The sequence below is a fragment of the Anolis sagrei genome, chromosome 7, assembly GCF_037176765.1.
Source record: "Anolis sagrei isolate rAnoSag1 chromosome 7, rAnoSag1.mat, whole genome shotgun sequence".
Taxonomy (NCBI): domain Eukaryota; kingdom Metazoa; phylum Chordata; class Lepidosauria; order Squamata; family Dactyloidae; genus Anolis; species Anolis sagrei.
In genome coordinates, this window is record NC_090027.1 from 22,620,132 (window position 1) to 22,642,827 (window position 22,696).

General features: G+C 45.9%; 1 protein-coding gene across 3 annotated transcripts in view; it reads right to left on the bottom strand.

Annotated features, from left to right (window-relative positions):
* The window catches only part of TET3 (tet methylcytosine dioxygenase 3), a 78,834-nt gene that overhangs the window by 37,641 nt on the left and 18,497 nt on the right, over nucleotides 1–22,696 (bottom strand). The window contains exons 1-2 of one of the 3 annotated variants that reach the window (XM_067470733.1): nucleotides 21,386–21,558; nucleotides 21,009–21,101 (exon numbers count right to left, since the gene is read on the bottom strand). Coding sequence is in view for 2 of the 3 variants with exons in the window: in XM_067470731.1 (XP_067326832.1) it covers nucleotides 428–793 (366 nt within the window). In the remaining variant the exon portion in view is untranslated. Of the gene's footprint in view, nucleotides 1–427; nucleotides 809–21,008; nucleotides 21,102–21,385; nucleotides 21,559–22,696 lie in introns of those variants that run through there. The other 2 variants (XM_060786944.2, XM_067470731.1) reach the window with 2 other exon arrangements.

Here is a 22,696-nt window from a genome sequence, read left to right on the forward strand (position 1 = left end):
ATGGCTTAGAAATTGGTGCTGTGGCCAGGAAAATGCTTGCAAAACAAATATATAATATGTATGTATGGCAAAATATGGACAAAGGGCTTGCATTCATTGCCCAAAAAATAGATTTTGGACCTGTCTGTGGAATGACAACTGGGGCACGGAACCCATTTCTGTCCAAGATGGCATCTGCCCCACAAAAATCTCATGTGCAAACTCAGTGACAAGGGGAGAAAAACATTATGCACACATCAAGGGAGGGAAAGCCTAATGCATGGCATTAATAATAAGAAGGGGGGGGGGAGAATCCTGCTTAACCACTTCTGCACTGACACAAAGAAGGAGACAGATAGATAGACAGACATCTTGGAAAACTGCAGGGCAAAGAGAAACAGAAGGAGGGAGGGAGCAAAGCTCGCAGATAGAAGCAGGCAGGACTTACGTTTGCAGAGTCCTCCTCCTCCTCCTCCTCCTCCTCCGCCTCCTCTTTTGCGCATGGGAAGGCCACATGAGGGCCCCCCAAGGGGAAGGACAAGGCCGGGCCCCATGGAGGAAGGCAGGGCAGGACTGCGGCCCCGTTCCCCCTCCGATGGATGAAGAAGACCCACCAAAGCGCTCCCCCTCCCCTCGGCCAACAGCTGCGGGGGCCATTATCCCTCTTGCATTCGGCACGTAGCAGCAGGCGCAGAAAGCGAGAGCAGAGCATCGGAGGCAGCCAAGGACGGATGCATGATGCACACCAGGCCCCGGCAGAACAGAGATGCCCCTTGCAAATGGGGCAGGAGAAGGAGACCCCAGGAGCATGCATGTTTTAGAACATAGACATGTACATGTTTTAAATATGGATATGTGCATTCTTTTACAAATTGGTGCATGCATTCTTTAGAACACAAGCATGTACATGTTTTCAATACAGAGACGTGCATTCCTTTGCAAATTGGTCAATGGATGTTTTAGAACATAGAAATGTACATGTTTCAAATACAGATACATGCATTATTTTGCAAAGTGGTGCATGCATTCTTTAGAACACAGGCATGTACATGCTTTAAATATGGATGCATGCATTCTTTCGCCAATTGGTGCATGCATTCTTTAGAACATAGAAATGTACATGTTTCAAATACAGATACATGCATTCTCTCGCAAATTGGTGCATGCATGTTTTAGAACATAGAAATGTACATGTTTTAAATACAGATATGTGCATTCCCTTGTAAATTAGTGCATGAACATTTTAGAACATAGAAATGACATGTTTTAAATACAGATACATGCATTCTCTCGCAAATTGGTGCATGTATGTTTTAGAACACAGAAATGTACATGTTTTAAATATGGATATGTGCATTCTTTTGAAAATTGGTGCATGCATTCTTGAGGACATAGACATGTACATGTTTCAAATACAGATACATGCATTGTTTTGGAAATTGGTCCATGCGCACATTCATTGAAGCAAGGATACTGATGTGTTCTAAATACAGATGATTGCTTTCTTGAAAGTATGGACACAAGCATCCCATCCCCCCACCCCCAAAAGCATCTACATTTTCCAGGGTTCTGCCCCAAACCCATCCTTGCCGTAGGCATCTTTCCCGCTGCCTCAGATGACCCCATGCAGAAGTGGTGGCGCTCCGTGCGAAAGAGGCACATGGAAGCATGGCAGCGGTGAATGCGTCCCCCGCCTTTCTCTCCTGTGCGCCTCCTTCTCTCCCTGTCCGGACTACCATTTTTGGCATTTGGGCATCAACAGAACAAAGTGCCCTTCTTGGCAAAGCACAGAACCAGGCCGAACTGGGCCAAACGGCATGGAAATGGAAATGCTCTGGTGGCCCGTTCTTCCCTTGCTAAGCCACACAACCGGGAAACCCTCGCAGTCCGTCAGTCGCTGATGTGCTGGCGGCAAGAGCTGCACTGTCACCAGGAAGGCACATTCACAGAAAAGGTGACAGAAGCTGTGTTTCTCCACAACCCAAAGACTTCCATGCAGCATAAGGTGGCCTTGTTTCCCACCTAAAGACCAGAACCAACCAATAGCCATTTTGGCATCAATGGCCACTTTCTAAATACATATGCATCACTCCCACCCCACAGGCATAGAGTCACAGAGTCTCCCTTCTCATCATTTTCCACCCAAAGGCCGGGAGGTGCTCACAGGTCTACTCTCACTGGCCATTTTGGCTAAACAGAAGCAAGGAACCAGGTCAGGAAGACTCTCCTCCTCAATCCCAAGTGGGAGGTCATTCTTGCCCCCAAACCTGTAGACGCTCCAGGGCATAACTTTGCCTTCCAAGATACAAACCATGTCAGAAGAGGAAGGAGACGGAGAAGAAGAAGGATGTACCCTACATTGAATATGGCAACAATCTCCAAATGCAGCTCCCCAACCTTCCCCACTCCCTAATGGAAGGAATTATGCAAAGCACCATTGGTGGCAACTGCAACCCCTCCACGAACCCGAAAGAGGAAATAACAATGTGACCCACTGGCCAACAAAATGTGAAATGTCACTAGCAGCCGGATGATGGCTGTGCTACATTTCTAATGTAACGAAACCCTACTTCGCTGCTACTTACATTTTGAAACCTAGTCGCCACTTCTGTGTTGAGCACATTGTAGCCGGGTCTGATGCAAGGGATACCTATTTGGGATGCTTTGCTAACAGGTCGGAAAACCATTTCTGCTGGAAGAGCCATTGGGAAGAATTATGCCACAGGGAGAAATGATGCCACTTTTTTTTTTTCATGTCAAAAACTACTTGAGACTCAAGAACTACTTGAGTCCCTTCTGGTGTGAGAGAATTGGCTGTCTGGAAGGACGCTGCCCAGGTGACACCCGGATGTTTTGATGTTTTACCATGTGCCACCTTTACAAAGTTCTGGACAACCTTATTTTGCATAGAATTATGGAAAAAATAGACCCATGACTAATTCCACAGCAAGCTGGCTTCAGGAAAGGCAAAAGCTGCACATTGCAAGTGCTGAACCTGACTCAGCAAGAAGATGGCTTTGAAAGGCACACAACAACAACAACAACAATCCTATCTCATCAGCCAAAAGCAGGCCCACACTTTCCACTGAAATACTAATAAGTTTATATTTGTTAAAATTGTTTTTTATTTTAATTATTGTGTTGTTTTTAAGTGGCTTTTTTTTTTTGCACTACAAATAAGATATGTGCCGTGTGCATAGGAATTCATTCATGTTTTTTTTCCAAATTATAATCTGGCCCTCCAACTGTTTGAGGGACTGTGACCTGGCCCTCTGTTTAAAAAGTTTGAGGACCCCTGACCTAGAGTTTATATACATTGTGGAATGACTGCAGTTTAGCATTGCTTTGATTGCCATGGCTTTATGCTATGCTATCAGGGAGGACGTAGTTCTGCAAGGGCTAGTAGTAGTAGTAACTTTTTTTTCATATCAGGAGCAACTTGAGAAACTGCAAGTCGCTTCTGATATGAGAGAATTGGCTGTTGGCAAGGACGTTGCCCAGGGGACACCCAGGAGCCACATTTTGGAGAAAAAAAAACCTGAAAAAAGGCAGGTCCACCTCGTTCCTTTCCCAGTTTAAGGGCCGCCCTGTTAATATTAACTCTGCTGCCTTGATGTCTAGAAATATGAGAAGCAATGACAAACATTGCATGGCTTTTGCAAGTCAAGCCTATTTCACTGGCAATGGAGACTTCCAAAGTGAATGCTTCCAAAGGGAAACTCCTGGATTTAGGAAAAGGGAGTGTGGGAAAATGGGGCCTCTCCACCTACAACCGTTTCATGTTCCAAAACTGTATCTGGACTAACCAGTTCCTGAGGCATCGCAAGCCAGAGCAACCGGTTTCGTTCACAGGCAAGGAAAAACAGGAGGGAAAATAGGACACATTGGTCCCAGGGCTTTTTCCACAAGCCTCCCGCAAGAACATTTTGCACAATTTCTCCAACTCTGGAAAAGATGCAATACCTTTTCTGCACCTTCGTTCTCTCTCTATTATAGAACTCTTAGAGTTTGGAAGAGACCCTAAGGGCCATCTAGTCAACCTGGGGGTCGGAACCCCTGGGAAGGTTGCAAGGGGGTTTCAGAAGGGTCACCAAAGACCATCAAAAACATATTTCTGATGGTCTTAGGAATCCCTTTGGCAAAGAAGACTGAAGATCTCTCTGCCTGTCCTTCTCTTCCTTTTTGGAAACAGATGCGAATCCTCCCACCAAGAACCCTCCTCCATTATGATTGGCCGGACTCTCAGCCAAGGGGAGGGCTGTTCCTGAGACTCCAAGTGGGAGGGAAGAGCAGGCATGATCGGCGCATGGCAGCATGGTGCACATGTGCGGGCGAGAGTGCATGCAAGGGTCACGCCAACAAGACTCCTCAAAGCATGGGAATTCTGTGTAGGAAGTTTGGCCCAATTCTGTTGTTGGTGGGGTTTAGAATGCTGTTTGATTGTAGGTGAACTATACATCCCAGCAACTACAACTCCCAAATGTCAAGGTCTATTTTCCCCAAACTCCACCAGTATTCACATTTGGGCATATTGAGTATTTGTGCCAAGTTTGGTCCCGATCTGTCATATTTGAGTCCACAGTCCTTTCTGGATGTAAGTGAACTACAACTCCAAAACTCAAGGTCAAAGCCCACCAAACCCTTCCAGTATTTTCTGTTGGTCATGTGAGTTCTGTGTGCCAAGTTTGGTTCAATTCCATCGTTGGTGGAGTTCACAATGCTCTTTGATTGTAGGTGAACTATAAATCCCAGCAACTACAACTCCCAAATGTCAAGGTCTATTTTCCCCAAACTCCACCAGTATTCACATTTGGGCATATTGAGTATTTGTGCCAAGTTTGGTCCTGATCTATCGTATTTGAGTCCACAGTCCTTTCTGGATGTAGGTGAACTACAACTCCAAAATTCAAAGTCAATGCCCACCAAACCCTTTCAATATTTTCTGTTGTTCATGGGAGTTCAGTGTGCCAAGTTTGGTTCAATTCCATTGTTGGTGGAGTTCACAATGCTCTTTGATTGTAGGTGAACTATAAATCCCCGCAACTACAACACCCAAATGACAAAATAAATCCCCCCCTCCCCCACAACCCAACCAGTATTCAAATTTGGGCGTATCGGGTATTTGTACTGAATTTGCTCCAGTGAATGAAATCATAGATCATAGAATCATAGAATCCTTGAGTTGGAAGATACCTCGTGGGTCATCTAGTCCAACCCCCTGCCAAGAAGCAGAAAAATCGTAAATCAATATTTACATTGCAATTTGTAACAGGAGCAAAATTACAGTTATAAGGTACCAACGAAAATAATGTTATGGTTGGGGGTCACCACAACATGAGGAACTGTATTAAGGGATCGCGGCATTAGGAATGTTGAGAGCTAGTGCATTAGGAGATGAAGAGGCACAATGCCAAAGAGGATAATGTTGTGGATGTGACACATGAAGCCATGGCTTCACTGACCTGAGCAGTTAAGACCAGGGCTTTTTGGAAGTCTCCCATTCATAGAGGGACACAAATGAGAGCTGACTTGCTAGCAAGAAGCAATAACATCCAACACAAGAGAGGGCTAGTCAAAGAATCCATCCATCGATATGTTGTTGTTGTTTGTTGTTGTTCATCCCGATCCCAGCCTGAGTCTTCTGGCAACCCTCGGCTTGGGCCAGAAAGTGAAAGGTTAAGCTTGTAGCCTTGGAGCTGCAGCCCAGCCTCTTAATAGCTGACTTATTGTGGGGTTTTTTCTAAAACAAGGAAATGCAAATAGTGGGACATGGAACTACTCATGTGTTTGTGTGTGCCTTTGCAGCTGCCTCAGCAGGTTCTGGGCCTTTAAAGAGCCTTCCTGCCAACTCCCCAAAAGAAAACAAAGGGAACTTCAACCTCATCATGGGCTGGGACTGAACCAGCCGGTTCTGATATGGCACTCCCTCAAGCTCCAAGCTGGGAAAATTGGGAAGAGGAGACAAGCCAGGGATATGAACCAGAGATACAGCTTAATGGTGTAACATTAGAAAATGTTGACCATTTCCGCTACCTTGGCAGCCACCTCTCCACCAAAGTCAACATCGACACTGAAATACAACACTGCCTGAGCTCTGCGAGTGCAGCATTTTTCCGAATGAAGCAGAGAGTGTTTGAGGACCAGGACATCCGTAGGGATACCAAGGGGCTTGTTTATAAAGCTATTCTCCTCCCAACCCTTCTATATGCCTGCGAAATGTGGACTGTCTACAGACGTCACATGCAACTCCTGGAACGATTCCATCACTGCTGCCACCGGAAAATCCTACAAATCTCTTGGGAAGACAAGTGGACAAACGTCAGCGTGCTGGAAGAAGCAAAGACCACCAGCATTGAAGTGATGGTCCTCCGCCATCAACTCCGCTGGACCGGCCACGTTGTCCAGTTGCCCGACCACCGTCTCCCAAAGCAGTTACTCTACTCCGAACTCAAAAAAGGAAAATGGAATGTTGGTGGACAGGAAAAGTTATTTAAAGATGTGCTCAAAGCCAACCTTAAAAACTCTGGCATAGACACTGAGAACTGGGAAGCCCTGGCCCTTGAGCGCTCCAGCTGGAGGTCAGCTGTGACCAGCAGTGCTGCAGAATTTGAAGAGGCACAAATGGAGGGCGAAAGAGAGAAATGTACCAAGAAGAAGGCGCATCAAGCCAACCCCGACCGAGACTGCCTTCCACCTGGAAACCAATGCCCTCACTGCGGAAGAAGATGCAGATAAAGAATAGGGCTCCACTGCTACCTACGGACCCACAAGAATACTGATCCTGAAAGACTATCCTACTTGGCCAACGAGGGATCGCCTAAGTAAGTAAGTAAGTAAGTAAAAAATAAATGAACCAGAAGAGGAGAGCGTGGCGGGTGCTTCAAACCCTTCATTCGGGTGAACTATAGCCACCTTTTGGGAGCCCTTCCAAACCCATCGCCATTTACTTCTTGAGAAGGAGTGTGTTGTTATACTCAGGATTTCAATTGCTCCCAAAGTAAACATTTTCAACAGAAAGGAGGAAACCATGAAAATGAACACAATGTGGTTACCAGTATTGGAAAACACCAGAATCAAGACAGTAAATAAACAGGGGAACTCCAGACAGCAAACAAACAAGAGTCAGTTAACACCTCTCAAAGAGAGGGTGCCTCCAAGCAACAACAGCCAACAAATACCTTCACTGATTGACTTCATGGTTACTCAATGCAAATTAACTTGCTAATTACAACATTCACACTTGCTTGAAACAGACATGGGCTCGTTCTCCCACCCCGGATATTATTCCACATACATTCCACTTGCCTCGCTGCCTCTATGCAGAGACCCTCATTTATTGTCTTTGCAGCTTCATGGCTATTCAATGCTACTCAAGCTTGCTAACTGCAACATTCACATTTGCGTCAAAAAGACAAGAGTTTTTTCTTCCACCCTGGACAGGTACACTACTTGCCTGGACATTATTCCACAAACACTCCACTTGCCTCACTGCCTCTATGTATCGACCCTCACTTATTGACTTTGCAGCTTCATGGCTATTCAATGCTATTCAAGCTTGCTAACTGCAACATTTACATTTGCTTCAACCAGACAAGGGTTTTTTCATTCACCCTGGACAGGTATGTATACATTACTTCCAACAGACCCCTGAAAATGCCATTAGCCCCAGATGGAGGCAAAACGTCAGGAAAGAATGCTGCTGGAACATGGCCATACAGCCCGGAAAGCTCACAGCAACCCAGTGATTCCGGCCATGAGAGCCTTCAACAACACACCCCCAAAGTCGTTGTCGGAAAAGTATTTTCCACCCAGTGACTATCATCAATTTAGTGAACAGACGATAGTCACTGGATGCGGGATCAGGGCCGTGAGAGGGGTAGTTTGGTGCAAACTACCCCTGATCTTGCACCAGTAACTATAATCTGTTCACTCAATTGAAGGAACATCTGGGTGGAAAACACTTTTCCGACAACGAGGTGAAAATCGAAGTGACGAACAGGCTGAAAAAGGCAGAGGGAAACTTCTATGACACAGGCATCCAAACCCCATCCCACAGGTGACAAAATGTATTGAACTGAATAGTGATGAGGTGGAAAAATAATGTCATACCGAGGCTACAATCCATGTACGTTTTATTAAAATATAGTCATTCTTTATCTTTTAAATAAATCTTGTAACCTTACTTTCCAGATAACACTAGTATATCTACATCTAAAAGTTATATATATATAGGTTTCCCCTAACCTTAAGTCTAATCATGTCCGACTCTGGGACTCTGGTGCTCATCTTCATTTCTAAGCCCAAGACCCAGTGTTGTGTCCGTAGACACCTCCAAGGTCACGTGACCAGCATGACAGCATGATACCTTTCTGCAGAAGCAGTACCTATTGATCTAGTCATATTTGCATGTTTTCAAACTTCTAGGTTGGCAGGAGCTGGAGCTACGAGCAGGAGCTCAGCCTGCTCCCCATATTCGAACTGCTGACATTTTGGTCAGCAAGTTCAGCAGTTCAGCAGTTTAACCCGCTATACCACATGGGGTTCCAAATTGTGCTGGTACGGCTGTGCCAGGAGATCCAACTTCTTTTCCTTTCTATTGAGTGTTTGCATGTATTCCAAAGTTCCATGCATTTTGCAATAAGGTGGCTTCCCTTGGTTTGCAGTAATAGGGCCAATGACCAATCAATTATCATTATGTTCTTTAGTTCCACCCCTTTTTCTGGGTTAAGGGGGGGGGGGGAGAGGACCTCTAGTTCAGTTCACACAGAGAAGCCTTTCGTACAGGACGTGAATCAGTTCCATCTGTAGAAAGCTTCGTCTTTTACAGCTTTGCTGGGGGTGGGGATCTAGTCCCACAGCTCTACAGAGAACTACAGCATAGCCTTTTTGGGGGAATTTAGTTCCACAACTCTATAGCCAGCTCTTTGCTGGAGAAATACAGCTCCACGGTTTTACAGTCAGCCTTCGCTGGGAATTTAAAGCCTTCTTTCCTCTTGGAAATCTACTAAAGGACTCTGTTTGGTAAGGACCACTCGCGGCAGCCATAACGCAATTTGGACTGGGTGTAGGGGCCCACACCAGCAGAGCTTAAGTCAGATTGCCCAGGGAGGGGTCAAGGATTTCCCTTGTAGAAGGAAGAAACAGTTTATGAAGAAATTTGCCTGTTCCTTGTGGACAAGATTTAAGCAAGCCACCAGTTGATTCAAAGCCTTGAAGTATTTGTTTGATTTATTGAAGACTTAAGCAACAATAAAAACTTTGTTGAACTTTCTAAGTCTTTAAAAGAACTTTGTGTGGGGAAATCCCAAAGGCCTCTCAGCCGAGGCACCCCCGGCATCCTGTTGGGCATTCAGAAAACATGTCCTATCTACAGACTCTTTCACAGGCCCAGCGTGTGACAGCACACATATATATACTTGTCCATCTGTAAACAATATACACCAATAAATACGAAAAGTGAATTAAACGTATTAAAATTAAATACCAGGATGATCTATTTTGAATTGTCTTCAATAGAATCATGGAATTGGAAGAGATAACCAGAGGCCATCCGGTCCAACTCATCCTGTGATAAAGTAAACCCTGCGGACAGATGGCCATCCAGCCAGAGAAGGCAACTCCACTGGACTCCCATGCAGTCTATGCTCTGCTAGTGTCAGAGGAGGACATTCAAAGGCCATCTAGTTCTAACGCCGTCCAGTCCAACTCCCTTCTGCCATGAAAGAGACACCATCTAACCCCTCCTGACAGATGGCCATCTAGCCTCTGCTTAAAAACCTCCAGAGAAGGGAGGAGAAGATGCTTCTTGCATCAGTCTATATTTCACTGGAGCTGGACAGGACCTCAAGGGTCACACAGTCCAAACGTCTCGTCCACCTCGGAATCCACAATCCAAGCTGTCCAGCCTCTCTTCTTTCCTTATTTCTGGACAGAATTAGTCTTAAAACAAAACCAGACAAAAGGCAGAGGAAAAACCCAGGGTGAGTTGCCCACTTGTGACCTTGCCGTGGCACCATCTGACCAGCCACAAAAGCCTTTGCATAAGGATTGTGGCCTCTGCAGCCACACAATGGCCTGTGCGAGGTCAGCCGAGGACAAGGCAAGAAGGGAAACACACAGACACACATATATACAGGCCATCCCCGGATACACACATCCAGCTTACAAATGACTCATAGCTACAAACAGGGCCGAGGCAACAGGAAGAGAGTGGAATCTTCCCCTTGGAAAAAAGGGAAACCCACTCCTGGGAGAGTTATTATGATGGGGAAAAGGGGTCTCCAATGAAGCTTTATCTCCAATCCTTGTTTCCAAATTTTCCAAAATCCTATTCTCACAGGGACAAAAAGTGAGGTGGAATCCTCTGAACAGGGACACAGGCAGCAAAGGAAACCCCACAGGGGTATGGTTCGCCCTTTCCAATGTGATCCAAAGATAAATAGATAGATATATTTGGCACAAAAACCCAATATGCCCAAATTTGAATACTGGTGGGGTTGGGGGGCGGGGGGATTGATTTAGTCATTTGGGAGTTGTAGTTCCTGGGATTTATAGTTAATCTACAACCAAAGAGAATTCTGCGCTCCAACAATGATAGAATGGAACCAAACTTGGCAAACAGAACTCCCATGACCAACGAAAAATACTGGAAGGATTTGGTGGGCATTGACCTTAAATTTTGGAGTTTGTAGTTCGCCTACATCCAGAGAGCACTGTGGACTCTAACAATGATGGATCTGGACCAAACTTGTCACAAATATTCAATATGCCCAAATGTGGACACTGGTGGAGTTTGGGAAAAACAGACCTTGACATTTAAGAGTTGTAGTTCTTGGGGTTTGTAGTTCACCTACAATCAAAGAGCATTCTGAACCCCATCAACAACAGAATTGGGCCAAACTTCCCACACAGAACCCCCTGTCTAGAAGGGACTCGCTGGCACGAGCCTCCCTCCAGTCTCTCCCACACATGTACACTATGGTGCCGTTTGGAAGTTGTAGTTCTTGGGGTTTGTAGTTCACCTACAATCAAAGAGCATTCTGAACCCCATCAACAACAGAATTGGGCCAAACTTCCCACACAGAACCCCCTGTCTAGAAGGGACTCGCTGGCACGAGCCTCCCTCCAGCCTCGCCTGCACATGTGAACTATGGTGCTATTTGGAAGTTGTAGTTCTTGGGGTTTGTAGTTACAAACAAAGAGCATTCTGAACCCCATCAACAAGAATTGGGCCAAACTTCCCACACAGAACCTCCTGTCTTGAAGGAACTCACTGGCACGAGCCTTCCTCCAGTCTCATCCACACATGTGCACTATGGTGCCATTTGGAAGTTGCAGTTCTTGGGGTTTGTAGTTCACCTACAATCAAAGAGCATTCTGAACCCCATCAACAATAGAATTGGGCCAAACTTCCCACACAGAACCCCCTGTCTTGAAGGGACTCGCTGGCACGAGCCTCCCTCCAGCCTTGCATGCTCTCCCTCACCTGCACATGTGCACCATGCTGCCATGCGTCGAGCACGCTTGCTCTCCCCTCCCCCATTTGGAGTGTCAGAAACAGCCCTCCCCTTGGCTGAGAGGCCAATCACAGCGGAGGAGGATTCGATATGTGTTTCCAAAAAGGAAGAAAAGGACAGGCAGAGAGATCTTCAGCCTTCTCAGCCAAAGGGGTTCTTCAGACCATCCCAAATATATGTTTTCCGCTGGTCTTTGTGGATAAATGGGTGGCATGCAAAGATGCTAATGCATTTAATAAATAATTCTCCAAATGAGAGGAGTGACTCCTAAGGAAGCAAACCCTTGGCTCCGGCAAGATCAGAGAAGATTGCAAAGTCTGCTCCAAGTCACATGTTTTGCAAAAGACTTCCTGACTATCTATCTGCAGGCGCCTTAAACACAGAAGGAATCTTTGATCAAAGCCAGGCCTAGCAAAGGCCTGGCCCAAATGCCCCAAAAGGCCTTGGAAGATAAGCAGCCAGGCTGCGAAGGATATTTCTTCCCGCATCTTTGAATCGTGTGCCTTGGATTGCAGTCTATTGCTGCGATATGCTGATCTTTGAACCCTATTGCTTGCACGTTTGCATATTTGTATATATAATTGTATGCTAATGCTTTTATGTCAAGCCGCTTTGAGTCTCCTGCAGGAGAGATAAAGTGGGATATAAATAAATATAATATTTTATTTATTTATTTATTTATTTCGTATCATTGCATAAATTAGTATAAAACGGATAAAAATAGAAGGAGCGCAGGCGGCTAAATATCTTTTGACCAAAAACGGGCAACAGCAATGGCATTGTATGTAGCCTCCAACCAGAGGTAATTTTCAACGGTAAGCAAAAAGTATTTTGGCACCCCCCCCCCCAACCAATCACTGATATATATTTTCTGTTCGTCATGGGAGTTCTATGTGCCATATTTGGTTCAATTCAATCATTGGTGGAGTTCAGAATGCTCTTTGATTGTAGGTGAACTATACATCCCAGTAACTACAACTTGCATATGTCAAGGTCTATTTTCCCCCAAGAGCACCTCTGGGCAAAATCAACTATACTGCAAATGCTTACTTTGCGTAATGGGTTGAGCCGCCCCTGCCTCCAACAATTCTTCCTCTCTCTTCCAAAGGGAAATAAGTAATATAGCAAAAGATAAGTATAATGTATTAAGGGAAACAAGAAGGAAAATGTTACAAAAATGGTACAGAACTCCTGCACAACTTTCATGCTTTGTACCAGGGATAAAGGATAGGTGTTGGCATGGCTGTGAACAAAGAGGGGTGTTTAATCATATAATATGGGAATGTGATCAAGTGCAAGAATACTGTAAAATGATTGAAGGGGAAATCAATAGAATGTTAAATTTACAAATAGTAATAATTAATAGAAATATACAACATGCACGGATAACAGGAGTGAAGAATATACAAAAGGAAAAATTGGTTGACAAATTAATCGCGTGTGCACAAATTGTTTTAGTGAGGGGTTGGAAAGACAAAACAAAATGGACACTTATTAATTGGTATAACTATATAGTTAATATGTTAAATGTGGAAATAACAAATTGCAAATGGAGTAAGATAGATAAAATTGAAAAGGTTACAATAACTAAGAGGATGTGGGAACCAGTTAGGAATTATTTAGAGAATGTGTTAAGATGTGGAGTAGAAAAATTAAGACTGAGACTGATATTTCAAATGTAACTTCTGTAGTTTGATGTATACATTGCATGTACAAGGAGGGGAGGGTGGGAGTAGGAAAAACCAATAAAACAATTAAAAAAAACCAAAAAACAATTCTTCCTCTGTAGATGAGGCAGGGCATAGTGGACAAGCATTCAGATGTGGAGTTGTCTGTTCTGCTCCACATCTGAATGCTTGTATATCCAATATTTACATGACAATTCATAACAGTAGCAAAATGACAGTTATGAAGTAGCAACAAAAATAATATTATGTTTGGAGGTCACCACAACATGAGAAACTGGATTAAGGGGTCGCGGCATTGGGTAAGTTGAGAAACACTGCATTAGTGGGTTCATGGATAAATAAGGCTATTGAATCAAATACTCCGAGAGTTCGGAGAGGCCTCCAAGGACCATTCAGTCCACCACCCCCTTTTTTCTTGTCAGACAGGAAAAGCACAATCAAAGCACCCCTGACAGATGCCGTGCAGCCATCTGGAGCCTCCACCAGACTCCAGCAAGTTTCCTTGTTGAACAGCTCCTCTTGACAGTCAAGAAGTTCTTATTGTCCAGGTGGGAATCTCCGGTCTTTCCGGAGCTTGCTCTCTCTTCCTTTCCAAGCTTGCTCTCTCTTCCTTTCCAAGACACAAGTTATGATACAACCCAACAGGCAGAGAGTGGCTTTAATGTGTAGTTTGAGCACAAAACACGACCTAAGGAAGGCAGGAAGGAGCTGCTCTGCAAGGGAACTCTCTTTCTCACGTACGAGGCGCAACGGATAGAGGAATGCCGTCATTACTCTCCTCCGTCACTCCACTCCTCCTTCTCCTCCTTCGCCATTCATGCCTGGAGACGGAGGGGCTAAAAATAGCTCTGATGGAAGTGACTTGAGTGAGTGAACAGAGGGGGCTCTCCTACAATGTTCATCTAGCGCAGTGCTTCTCAACCTTCCTTATGCCACGATCCCTTATTACAGTTCCTCCTGTTGTGGTGACCCCCAACCAGGGGCGGCTCAACCCATTACGCAAAGTAAGCATTTGCAGCATAGTTGATTTTGCCCAGGGGCGCTCTTGAGGTGCTCTTGGGGGAAAATAGACCTTGACATATGCAAGTTCTAATTATTGGGATGTATAGTTCACCTACAATCAAAGAGCATTCTGAACTCCACCAATGATGGAATTGAACCAAATATGGCATATAGAACTCCCATGACGAACAGAAAATATATATCCGTGATTGGTTGGGGGGGGGGGGCGCCAAAATATTGTTTGCTTACCGTTGAAAATTACCTAGGGCCGCCTATGCCCCCAACTATAACATTATTTTTGTTGCTACTTCATAACTGCCATTTTGCTCCTGTTATGAAGCGTAATATCTGATCTGCAGGATGTATTTTCATTTACTGGACCAAATACCTAATAAGCTCTAATTTGAATACTGGTGGGGTTGGAGGGGCATTGATTTTGTCACTTGGGAGTGGTAGTCGCTGGGATTTATAGTTCACCTACAATCCAAGAGCACTCTGAACTCCACCAACAATGGAATGGAACCAAACTTGGCACACCAAACTCCCATGACCAACAGAAAATACCGGAAGGATTTTCTGGGCAGTGACCTTGGGTTCTGGAGTTGTAGTTCACCTATATGCACAGAGCACTGTGGACTCAATGATGGATCTGGACCTAACTTGGCACGAATACCCAATATGCCCAAATGCAAACTCTGATGGAGTTTGGATAAAACAGACTTTGGCATTTGGGAGTTGTAGTTGCTAGGATTTATAGTTCACCCACAATCAAAGAGAACTCTGAACTCCACCATTGATGGAATTGAATCCAACTTGGCACACAGAACTCCCATGACCAACAGAAAATACTGGAAGGGTTTTCTGGGCATTGACCTTGAGTTTGGGAGTTGTAGTTCATCTACATCCAAAGAGCACTATGGACACACTAACCCATGACCAACAGAAAATACTGGAAGAGTTTTCAGGGCATTGATCTTGGGTTCTGGAGTTGTAGTTCACCTATATCCACAGAGCACTGTGGGCTCAATGATGGATCTGGACCAAATTTAGCACAAATACCCGATATGCCCAAATGCAAACGCTGGTGGAGTTTGGATAAAATAGACTTTGACATTTGGGAGCACTGTGGACACACTACCCCATGAAAATACGGAGTTTTCTGATGGTCTTTGGCGACCCCTCTGACATTCCCTCATGACCCCCGCGCCCAGGGGTCCCGACCCCCAGGTTGAGAAACGCTGATCTAGCGGGTGAAGGCTATGCAAGGAAGCAAGGAAGGATGGCTGCCGCAGCTTGCAAAATGGGCTGCATTGAATCCTAGAATCCTAGAGTTGGAAGAGACCTGGTGGGCCATCCAATCCAACCCCCTTCTGCCAAGATGCAGGAAAATTGAATTCAAGGCACATCCAGCCTCTGGTTCAAAGAAGGAGCCTCCACCATACTTTGCAAAGTGAAGCAGCTTGGAGATGGGACCCAAAGTCTGACCATGAAAGACTGACCTTTCAGAGATGGTTTCAGATTCATAGAATACTAAAATCCTAGAGTTGGAAGAGACCTAGTGAGACATCCAGTCCATCTCCATTCTGCCAAGAAACAGGAAAATCACATTCAAAGCATCCCCAACAGATGGCCATCCAGCCTCTGTTTAAAGGTCTCCAAAGAAGGAGCCTCCACCACACACTGGGGAAGAGAGAGAGTTCCACTGCTGAACAGCTCCCTGAAATAGGAAGTTCTTATAATAAACTAGCTGTTCCCTGACACGCACTGCTGTGGCCCACATGGGGGTTCTGTGTGGGAGGTTTGGCCCAATTCTATCATTGGTGGGATTCAGAATGCTCTGTGATTGTAGGTGAACTATAAATCCCAGCAACTACAACTCCTGAATGTCCAGATTCTATTTTCCCCAAACTCTACCAGTGTTCACATTTGGGCATATTGAGTATTCATGTAGAGTTTGGTCCAGATCCATCATTGTTTGAGTCCACAGTGATCTCGGGATGTAGGTGAACTACAACTCCAAAACCAAAGGACACTGCCCACCAAACCCTTCCAGTATTTTCTGTTGGTCATGGGAGTCCTGTGTGCCAAGTTTGGCTCAATTCCATCGTTGGTGGGGTTCAAAATGCTGTTTGATTGTAGGTGAACTATAAATCCCAGCAACTACAACACCCAAATGACAAAATCATAATTTTTTTTGAGTGATGGTCACTCCTTGTGTTGTGAGATGTTTTGTTGCCAAATTTGGTGTGATTTCGTTCATTGGTTCTTTTGTTTTTAAGGTACTCATTACGCACAGAGCATATATAGATTGGGGAACAGAAGAACATGAACAGATGAAATGAAAATACAAGTATCATCAACAGCCAAAGTTCTCCTTTTTGAAACCATTGCTTACGCAATATTCCCAAATACGCTTCAATGTTTGTTATTTTATTTTCTTAAGCCCATTTGCAGAGTGTAGCTTGGACAGGTTTGGTTCCACCTTTTGCATAGATCAGCATTCAAAAACCAGGTGTTTGCCCCCTTCGCCTTGCCATCTTATTTTGATCTAATAATCTTGATGGGATTATTTGACAATCTTATCCAAAGTCCGGGCAGAAAGGTCACCTTTCATTCGAAATTCCACTCAAAACCTTCCATAGCATTTGTCACCAGAAGAATTCGAACCAATATCTCCAGGTTTGTGGCAACTTGACATAAACAAGCATGTGTTGCCTCGTCGTTTATCTGAATCAGACACAAAACAATAGGATGCAACATTGGCCAGGGTGGTCCATGCCTTAGTCACCTCCGGATTGGATTACTGTAATGCACTCTACATGGGGCTGCCCTTGAAAACGGCACGGAAATTTCAACTGGTACAACGGGTGGCAGCCAGGTTACTAACTGGTGCTTCTTACAGAGAGCGGTCAACCCTCCTGTTTAAGGAGCTCCATTGGCTGCCTTTCATTTTCCGGTCCCAATTCAAGGTGCAGGTTCTTACCTACAAAGCCCTGAACGGTTTGGGACCTGGCTACCTGCGTGATCGCATTTCTGTGTACGAACCCACATGATCTCTTCGATCATCTGGAGAGGCCCTGCTCGCGCTCCCACCTCCTTTACAGGTGCGATTGGAAAGGAAAACATCGGACATGTCCCTGCTCTCTGATATACACTCCGACACCATCGTGTCAAGATCCCTCAATGGGAAGTGTTACATATGTGACACTTGGCTTTTAAGTCTTAATTCTTCCCCTAAAAAATGGCCCATTCCCCCGAGTCTTCTCTTTTAAGATACAATACAAAAGAGGCAATTTTCACATTGAGAGGGAGAGGGCCTTCTCGGTGGTGGCCCCTCAACTCTGGAACTCACTTCCCAAGGACATCGGGCATGCCCCAACGTTGGCAGTCTTTAGGAGGAGCCTGAAAACGTGGTTGTTCCAGTGTGCCTTCCCTGAATAAGGAAAACTCTCAGCAATATGCCTTCAAAATGCACTTTACCACTGATTCAGGACTGACTGCGTTCCCTCATCTCTCTTGAAAACCCTATCTCAGTTATATCCTACCTTGTTCATGCCCAGCATTATTTTTTAAATTTTAAATTATTACATTTGGCCTGGCCCATAGGTTTTTTAAATGCTTGTGTAACTGTTTATTGTTTATTTTTTGTTATGTGATTTACATTAATTGTGTTGTATTGATTGTTTTTGTTTTTGATTATTGATATACTGTTGGGCTTGGCCTCATGTAAGCCGCGCCGAGTCCCTTGGGGAGATGGTAGCGGGGTATAAATAAAGTATTATTATTGTCGAAGGCTTCATGGCCAGAATCACTGGGTTGTTGTAGGTTTTTTTCGGGCTATATGGCCATGGTCTAGAGGCATTCTCTCCTGACGTTTCACCTGCATCTAAGGCAAACATCCTCAGAGGTAGTGAGGTCTGAGTTGTTGTAGGTTTTTTCGGGCTATATGGCCATGGTCTAAAGGCATTCTCTCCTGACTTTTCACCTGCATCTATGGCAAGCATCCTCAGAGGTAGTGAGGTCTGTTGGAACTAGGAAAGTGGGTTTATATATCTGTGGAATCCTCTCTGTTGTTGTACAACAGCACAACAACAGAGAGGAAACAAACAAGGACATCTAATCACCTCTCCACAGAAATTTGCCCCAGGCTCTGTCAGACCATTATATGCTAATCAAGGTGGTCAGTTGAAACATTCACACCTAGCTCCAGCAGACAAGAGTCCTTTGTCCCACCCTGGTCATTCCACAGATATATAAACCCATTTTCCTAGTTCCAACAGACCTCACTACCTCTGAGGATGCTTGCCATAGATGCAGGCGAAACGTCAGGAGACAATGCCTCTAGACCATGGCCATATAGCCCGAAAAAACCTACAACAACCCAAAGTAGTATTATTATTATTATTATTATTATTATTATTATTATCTGCAAACCTTTGTCTTGGTTACAAGTGTCACATAGACAACAAACATTTGAAACAAGGTCAACTGTTGATTTTCCAGGCTCCAAACAAACATTCCGGCTTAAGGAAAGGAGTGTTTTCTGACTCTCCCTGTTTGTTTGGGGATGGTGCAAAAGGCCATTGATTCTGCATCTACAAACACCGCTATGAACACAGAGCACGTTCACACTTTTGTCGAAGGTTTTCATGGCCGGAATCACTGGGTTGTTGTAGGTTTTTTCGGGCTATATGGCCATGTTCTAGAGGCATTCTCTCCTGACGTTTTTCCTGCATCTATGGCAAGCATCCTCAGAGGAAACGTCGGGAGAGAATGCCTCTAGAACATGGCCATATAGCTCGAAAAAATCTTCAACAACCCACATCCACACTTTTAACTTCTGCCCCAGAGCATAGAAATTCCACCCATAATATATGTGTATGCAGATACAAAAGGTGTACCATACACACACATACAGTAAAGTTTCGCTTATCCAACATAAACAGGCCAGCAGAATGCTGGATAAACGAAAATGTTGGATAATAAGGACAAGCCAATTAAACAGCAAATTACATTATAATTTTACAAATTAAGCACCAAAACATCATGTTGGGAGTTTGGGGAAAACAGACCTTGACATTTGGGAGTTGTAATTGCTGGGATTTATAGTTCACCTACAATCAGAGAGCATTCTGAACCCCACCAATGATAGAATTGGGTCAGACTTCCCACACATAACTCCCATGACCAGAAAATAATACTGTGTATTCTGATGGACTTTGGTGGTCTTTGGGGTGATTTGAATGCAATATTCCTGCTTCTTGGCAGGGGGTTGGACTGGATGGCCCAGGAGGTCTCTTCCAACTCTTTGATTCTATGATTCTATGATTCTATTACCCCCTCCAACACCCCATCGGGACCCCCCCCCCAGGGGTCCCGACCCTCAGGTTGAGAAACACTGTTCTACAGGTATATAAACCCGACTGGCCTAGTTTCTAACAGACCTCACAACCTCTGAGGAAGCCTGCCATAGACGCAGGCAAAATGTCAGGAGAGAATGCTTCTGGCCAAACCACCCGGAAAACTCACAGCAATCTATTATGATTCCATATCACAAATAAATAAATATGAGTGGAGAGAGGAAGAGGCAACCCAGCTTCTGCTTTCTCTTGCCGCCCATGATGTTTCCAACGCAACCACAGAGCGCACCTGCAGGCACAGACCCCGCCAGAGGCTGCTGCCATGTGGCTTGATGTGCTTCCTCATTGCTGCCTCTTTAGAGGGGGTTTCCCATAGAGGAGGAGGCCATGCCCTTGGATGCGGCGCAGCCCACGAGACCCGTTCTGGAAGCCTTTGCGCAAGCGCAGGCCTCAGAGCAAGCCTTACCACCCCCTTTAAACCTTGCCATGCAACGTCTCCCCCGCATTTGGAGAAACCATGCGCCACATAGAGACCGCCACGCCGCACATCCGCGCATCATCGCTGTCATCAGGTAAGGCAGTCGCCATGGTTACGTCAGGATGATGATGATGTCACGGCCCGTCTCTTTGCCGTAAAAGGATTGAGATGGGGAAACGAAAAGGAGGGGGGACTTCCCAGCAATAGACTCAATGGGAGGAAAAGCCCACCTTTTTCTAGTCTTCAAACGCAAAGACGCGCAGCAGGGGAAGCCCATAAACATCCACACAACGGCACAAAAGCCCTCGAAACCGACAAATGGAAGGCATTGAAAGGCGGACGTCTCTCTCTTGTGACTCTAAAGCAGGCATGGGCAAACTTGGGCCCTCCAGGTGTTTTGGACTTCAACTCCCACAATTCCTAACAGCCTACCGGCTGTTAGGAATTGTGGGAGTTGAAGTCCAAAACACCTGGAGGGCCCAAGTTTGCCCATGCCTGCTTTAGAGTCACAAGAGAGAGACGTCCATCTTTCCGAGTGTTCCAAGCTGAAGAACCTCCATCCAACATCCAACGTTCATGCATCTTTGAACCCACAGACGCACAGCAGGGGAAGCCCAAAAACGTCCTCACAATGGCACAACCGACAAACCAACAAACGGACGGGGTTTGGAAAGCATTGTGCATGCAGATACAATATTTATTTGCCCAGCAAAACAAGAAAGAGCCTTAAGACTCTCAAGAAAGGGACGGCCGCCTTTCTGAGCGTTCCAAGGTGAAGAACCTCCGTCCAACGATCACGCAACGGCAGAAAGCACAAAGGCCCCAGAAACAGGGCACGAAGAACCAACGCTAAGTGGTCTCTCGCCTGTTCGTTCTGCTCCTCTCCCCCAAAAGGCGTTCCAAGCCTCCCACCCTTTTGGAGTTCCCCAAATCCCTTTCGGTGGCTTTTGTCTCCCAAAAGGACGAGAAGAAGAAGGAAAGGTACCTCTTTCTTCCCGTTCTCCTTCTCCGTCTGGGCCGCCAGCACCTGCCCCTGTCCGCGGACGGGATCCTGGCCTCTGCCGCCGCTTATTTCCACCTGCAGAGCAAGAACAAGAAGAGGAGACGATGAAGAAGGAAAGTGTCAGAAAGCTCAGACGGCCCTTTTCGGAAAAGCACTTGAAAACAAAGAGGAGAGCACTCGAGGCCTTTCCGAGGGCCTCGAACGGGGGTCTTAAACCTCTCCCCACCACCAATCCCATGTCATTTAGACTAGCTTTGCATTTCAAGGAGGGAAAAGTTGCTGACAGAGAAAATAGGGCTTAGGAAAGGAAAGAAAGGGGTCCTTAAATCCATTTGTATCCAAGCAAGGCTTGTGTTTACCTAGCCGAGCCTTTCCTCCACATCTTTGGCCCCTTTTTGCCTCCCAAAGAAGAACCCCCCAAAGGCACCCCTTCCTTCCTCCTTCTCCTTTTCCTCCTCCTCGACTGCCTCTCAGCCCCTTCTTCTTCCTTTTCCTCCTCCTCCCAGTGGTGGATCCAGTGCTAACAAGCAGCCATCTTGCCTCATTCTCCTTGGAGCCGGGCGGCTGCAGGAACCCTTCTGCTGCTCTGGTGGCTGCGCTGGCTGCATTGGGGGGATCCTCTCCTGCCAGGCGCTGACTCTGCCTCTGTCTCCGCCGCCGCCACTAGAGTCATGATTCCCATCCAGACGCTGCTGAGAGGACCCCCTCCTTCCTCCCTCCTTCCTTCCTCCTTCCCTCCTTCCTTTTGCACACCCCCTTCCCCACCAAACAACACACAGGGAGGACGTGACAGGCATGCCCAGCCTCCCCAAGAGGAGGAGGAGGAGGAGGAGAGAAAGCAAGCCAACCTCCCAGCCTCGAGGAGGAGGAGGAGGAAGATGAAGAAGGAAGGACAGAGGATTGCTTTCTCCTCCTTCCTTTCTCTGGAGTGCTTTCTCACCTGCCAGAGGCAGCTCACATCACTGGTGCTTCTCCTGACAACTTCAGTGCAACCACTTTTCAGAGGAAGAGGAAGAAAAGAAGAAGGGAAGGAGGGATGGAAGGATTGGTTTCTCTTCCTCTTGCTCTTCCTCCTCCTCCTCTTCCTCCTCCACCACTACCTGGAGCACCGTCTCACCTGTCAGAGGCAACTCACATTCATGCTGCATCTCTTGACAACTCTTGCAGCTACTTTTCAGAGGAAGAGCAGGAGGAGGACTGAAAGAGGGAAGGATGGGTTCCTCTTCTTCCTCCTCCTCCTCTTCCTCCACCTCCTCTTCCTCTTCTTCCTCATCTACCTGGAGCACCATCTCACCTCACAGAGGCAGCTCACATTCATGGTGCATCTCTTGACAACTTGAGTGCAGCCACTTTTTAGAGGAAGAAGAAGAGGAGGAGGAGGAGGAGGAGGAGGAGGGAAGGAAGGATGGGTTTCTCTTCCTCCTCCTCCTCCTCCTCCTCTTCTTTTTCCTCCTCTACCTGGGGCACCTTCTCACCTGCTAGCAGGCACTCACATCACTGGTACTTCTCATGACTTCAGTGCAGCCACTTTTCAGAGGAAGAGGAGGAAAAGGAGAAGGGAAGGAGGGATGGAAGGATTGGTTTCTCTTCTTCTTCCTCCTCCTCCTCCTCCTCCTCCTCCTCCTCCTCCTCCTCCTCATCCACTACCTGGAGCACCGTCTCACCTGCCA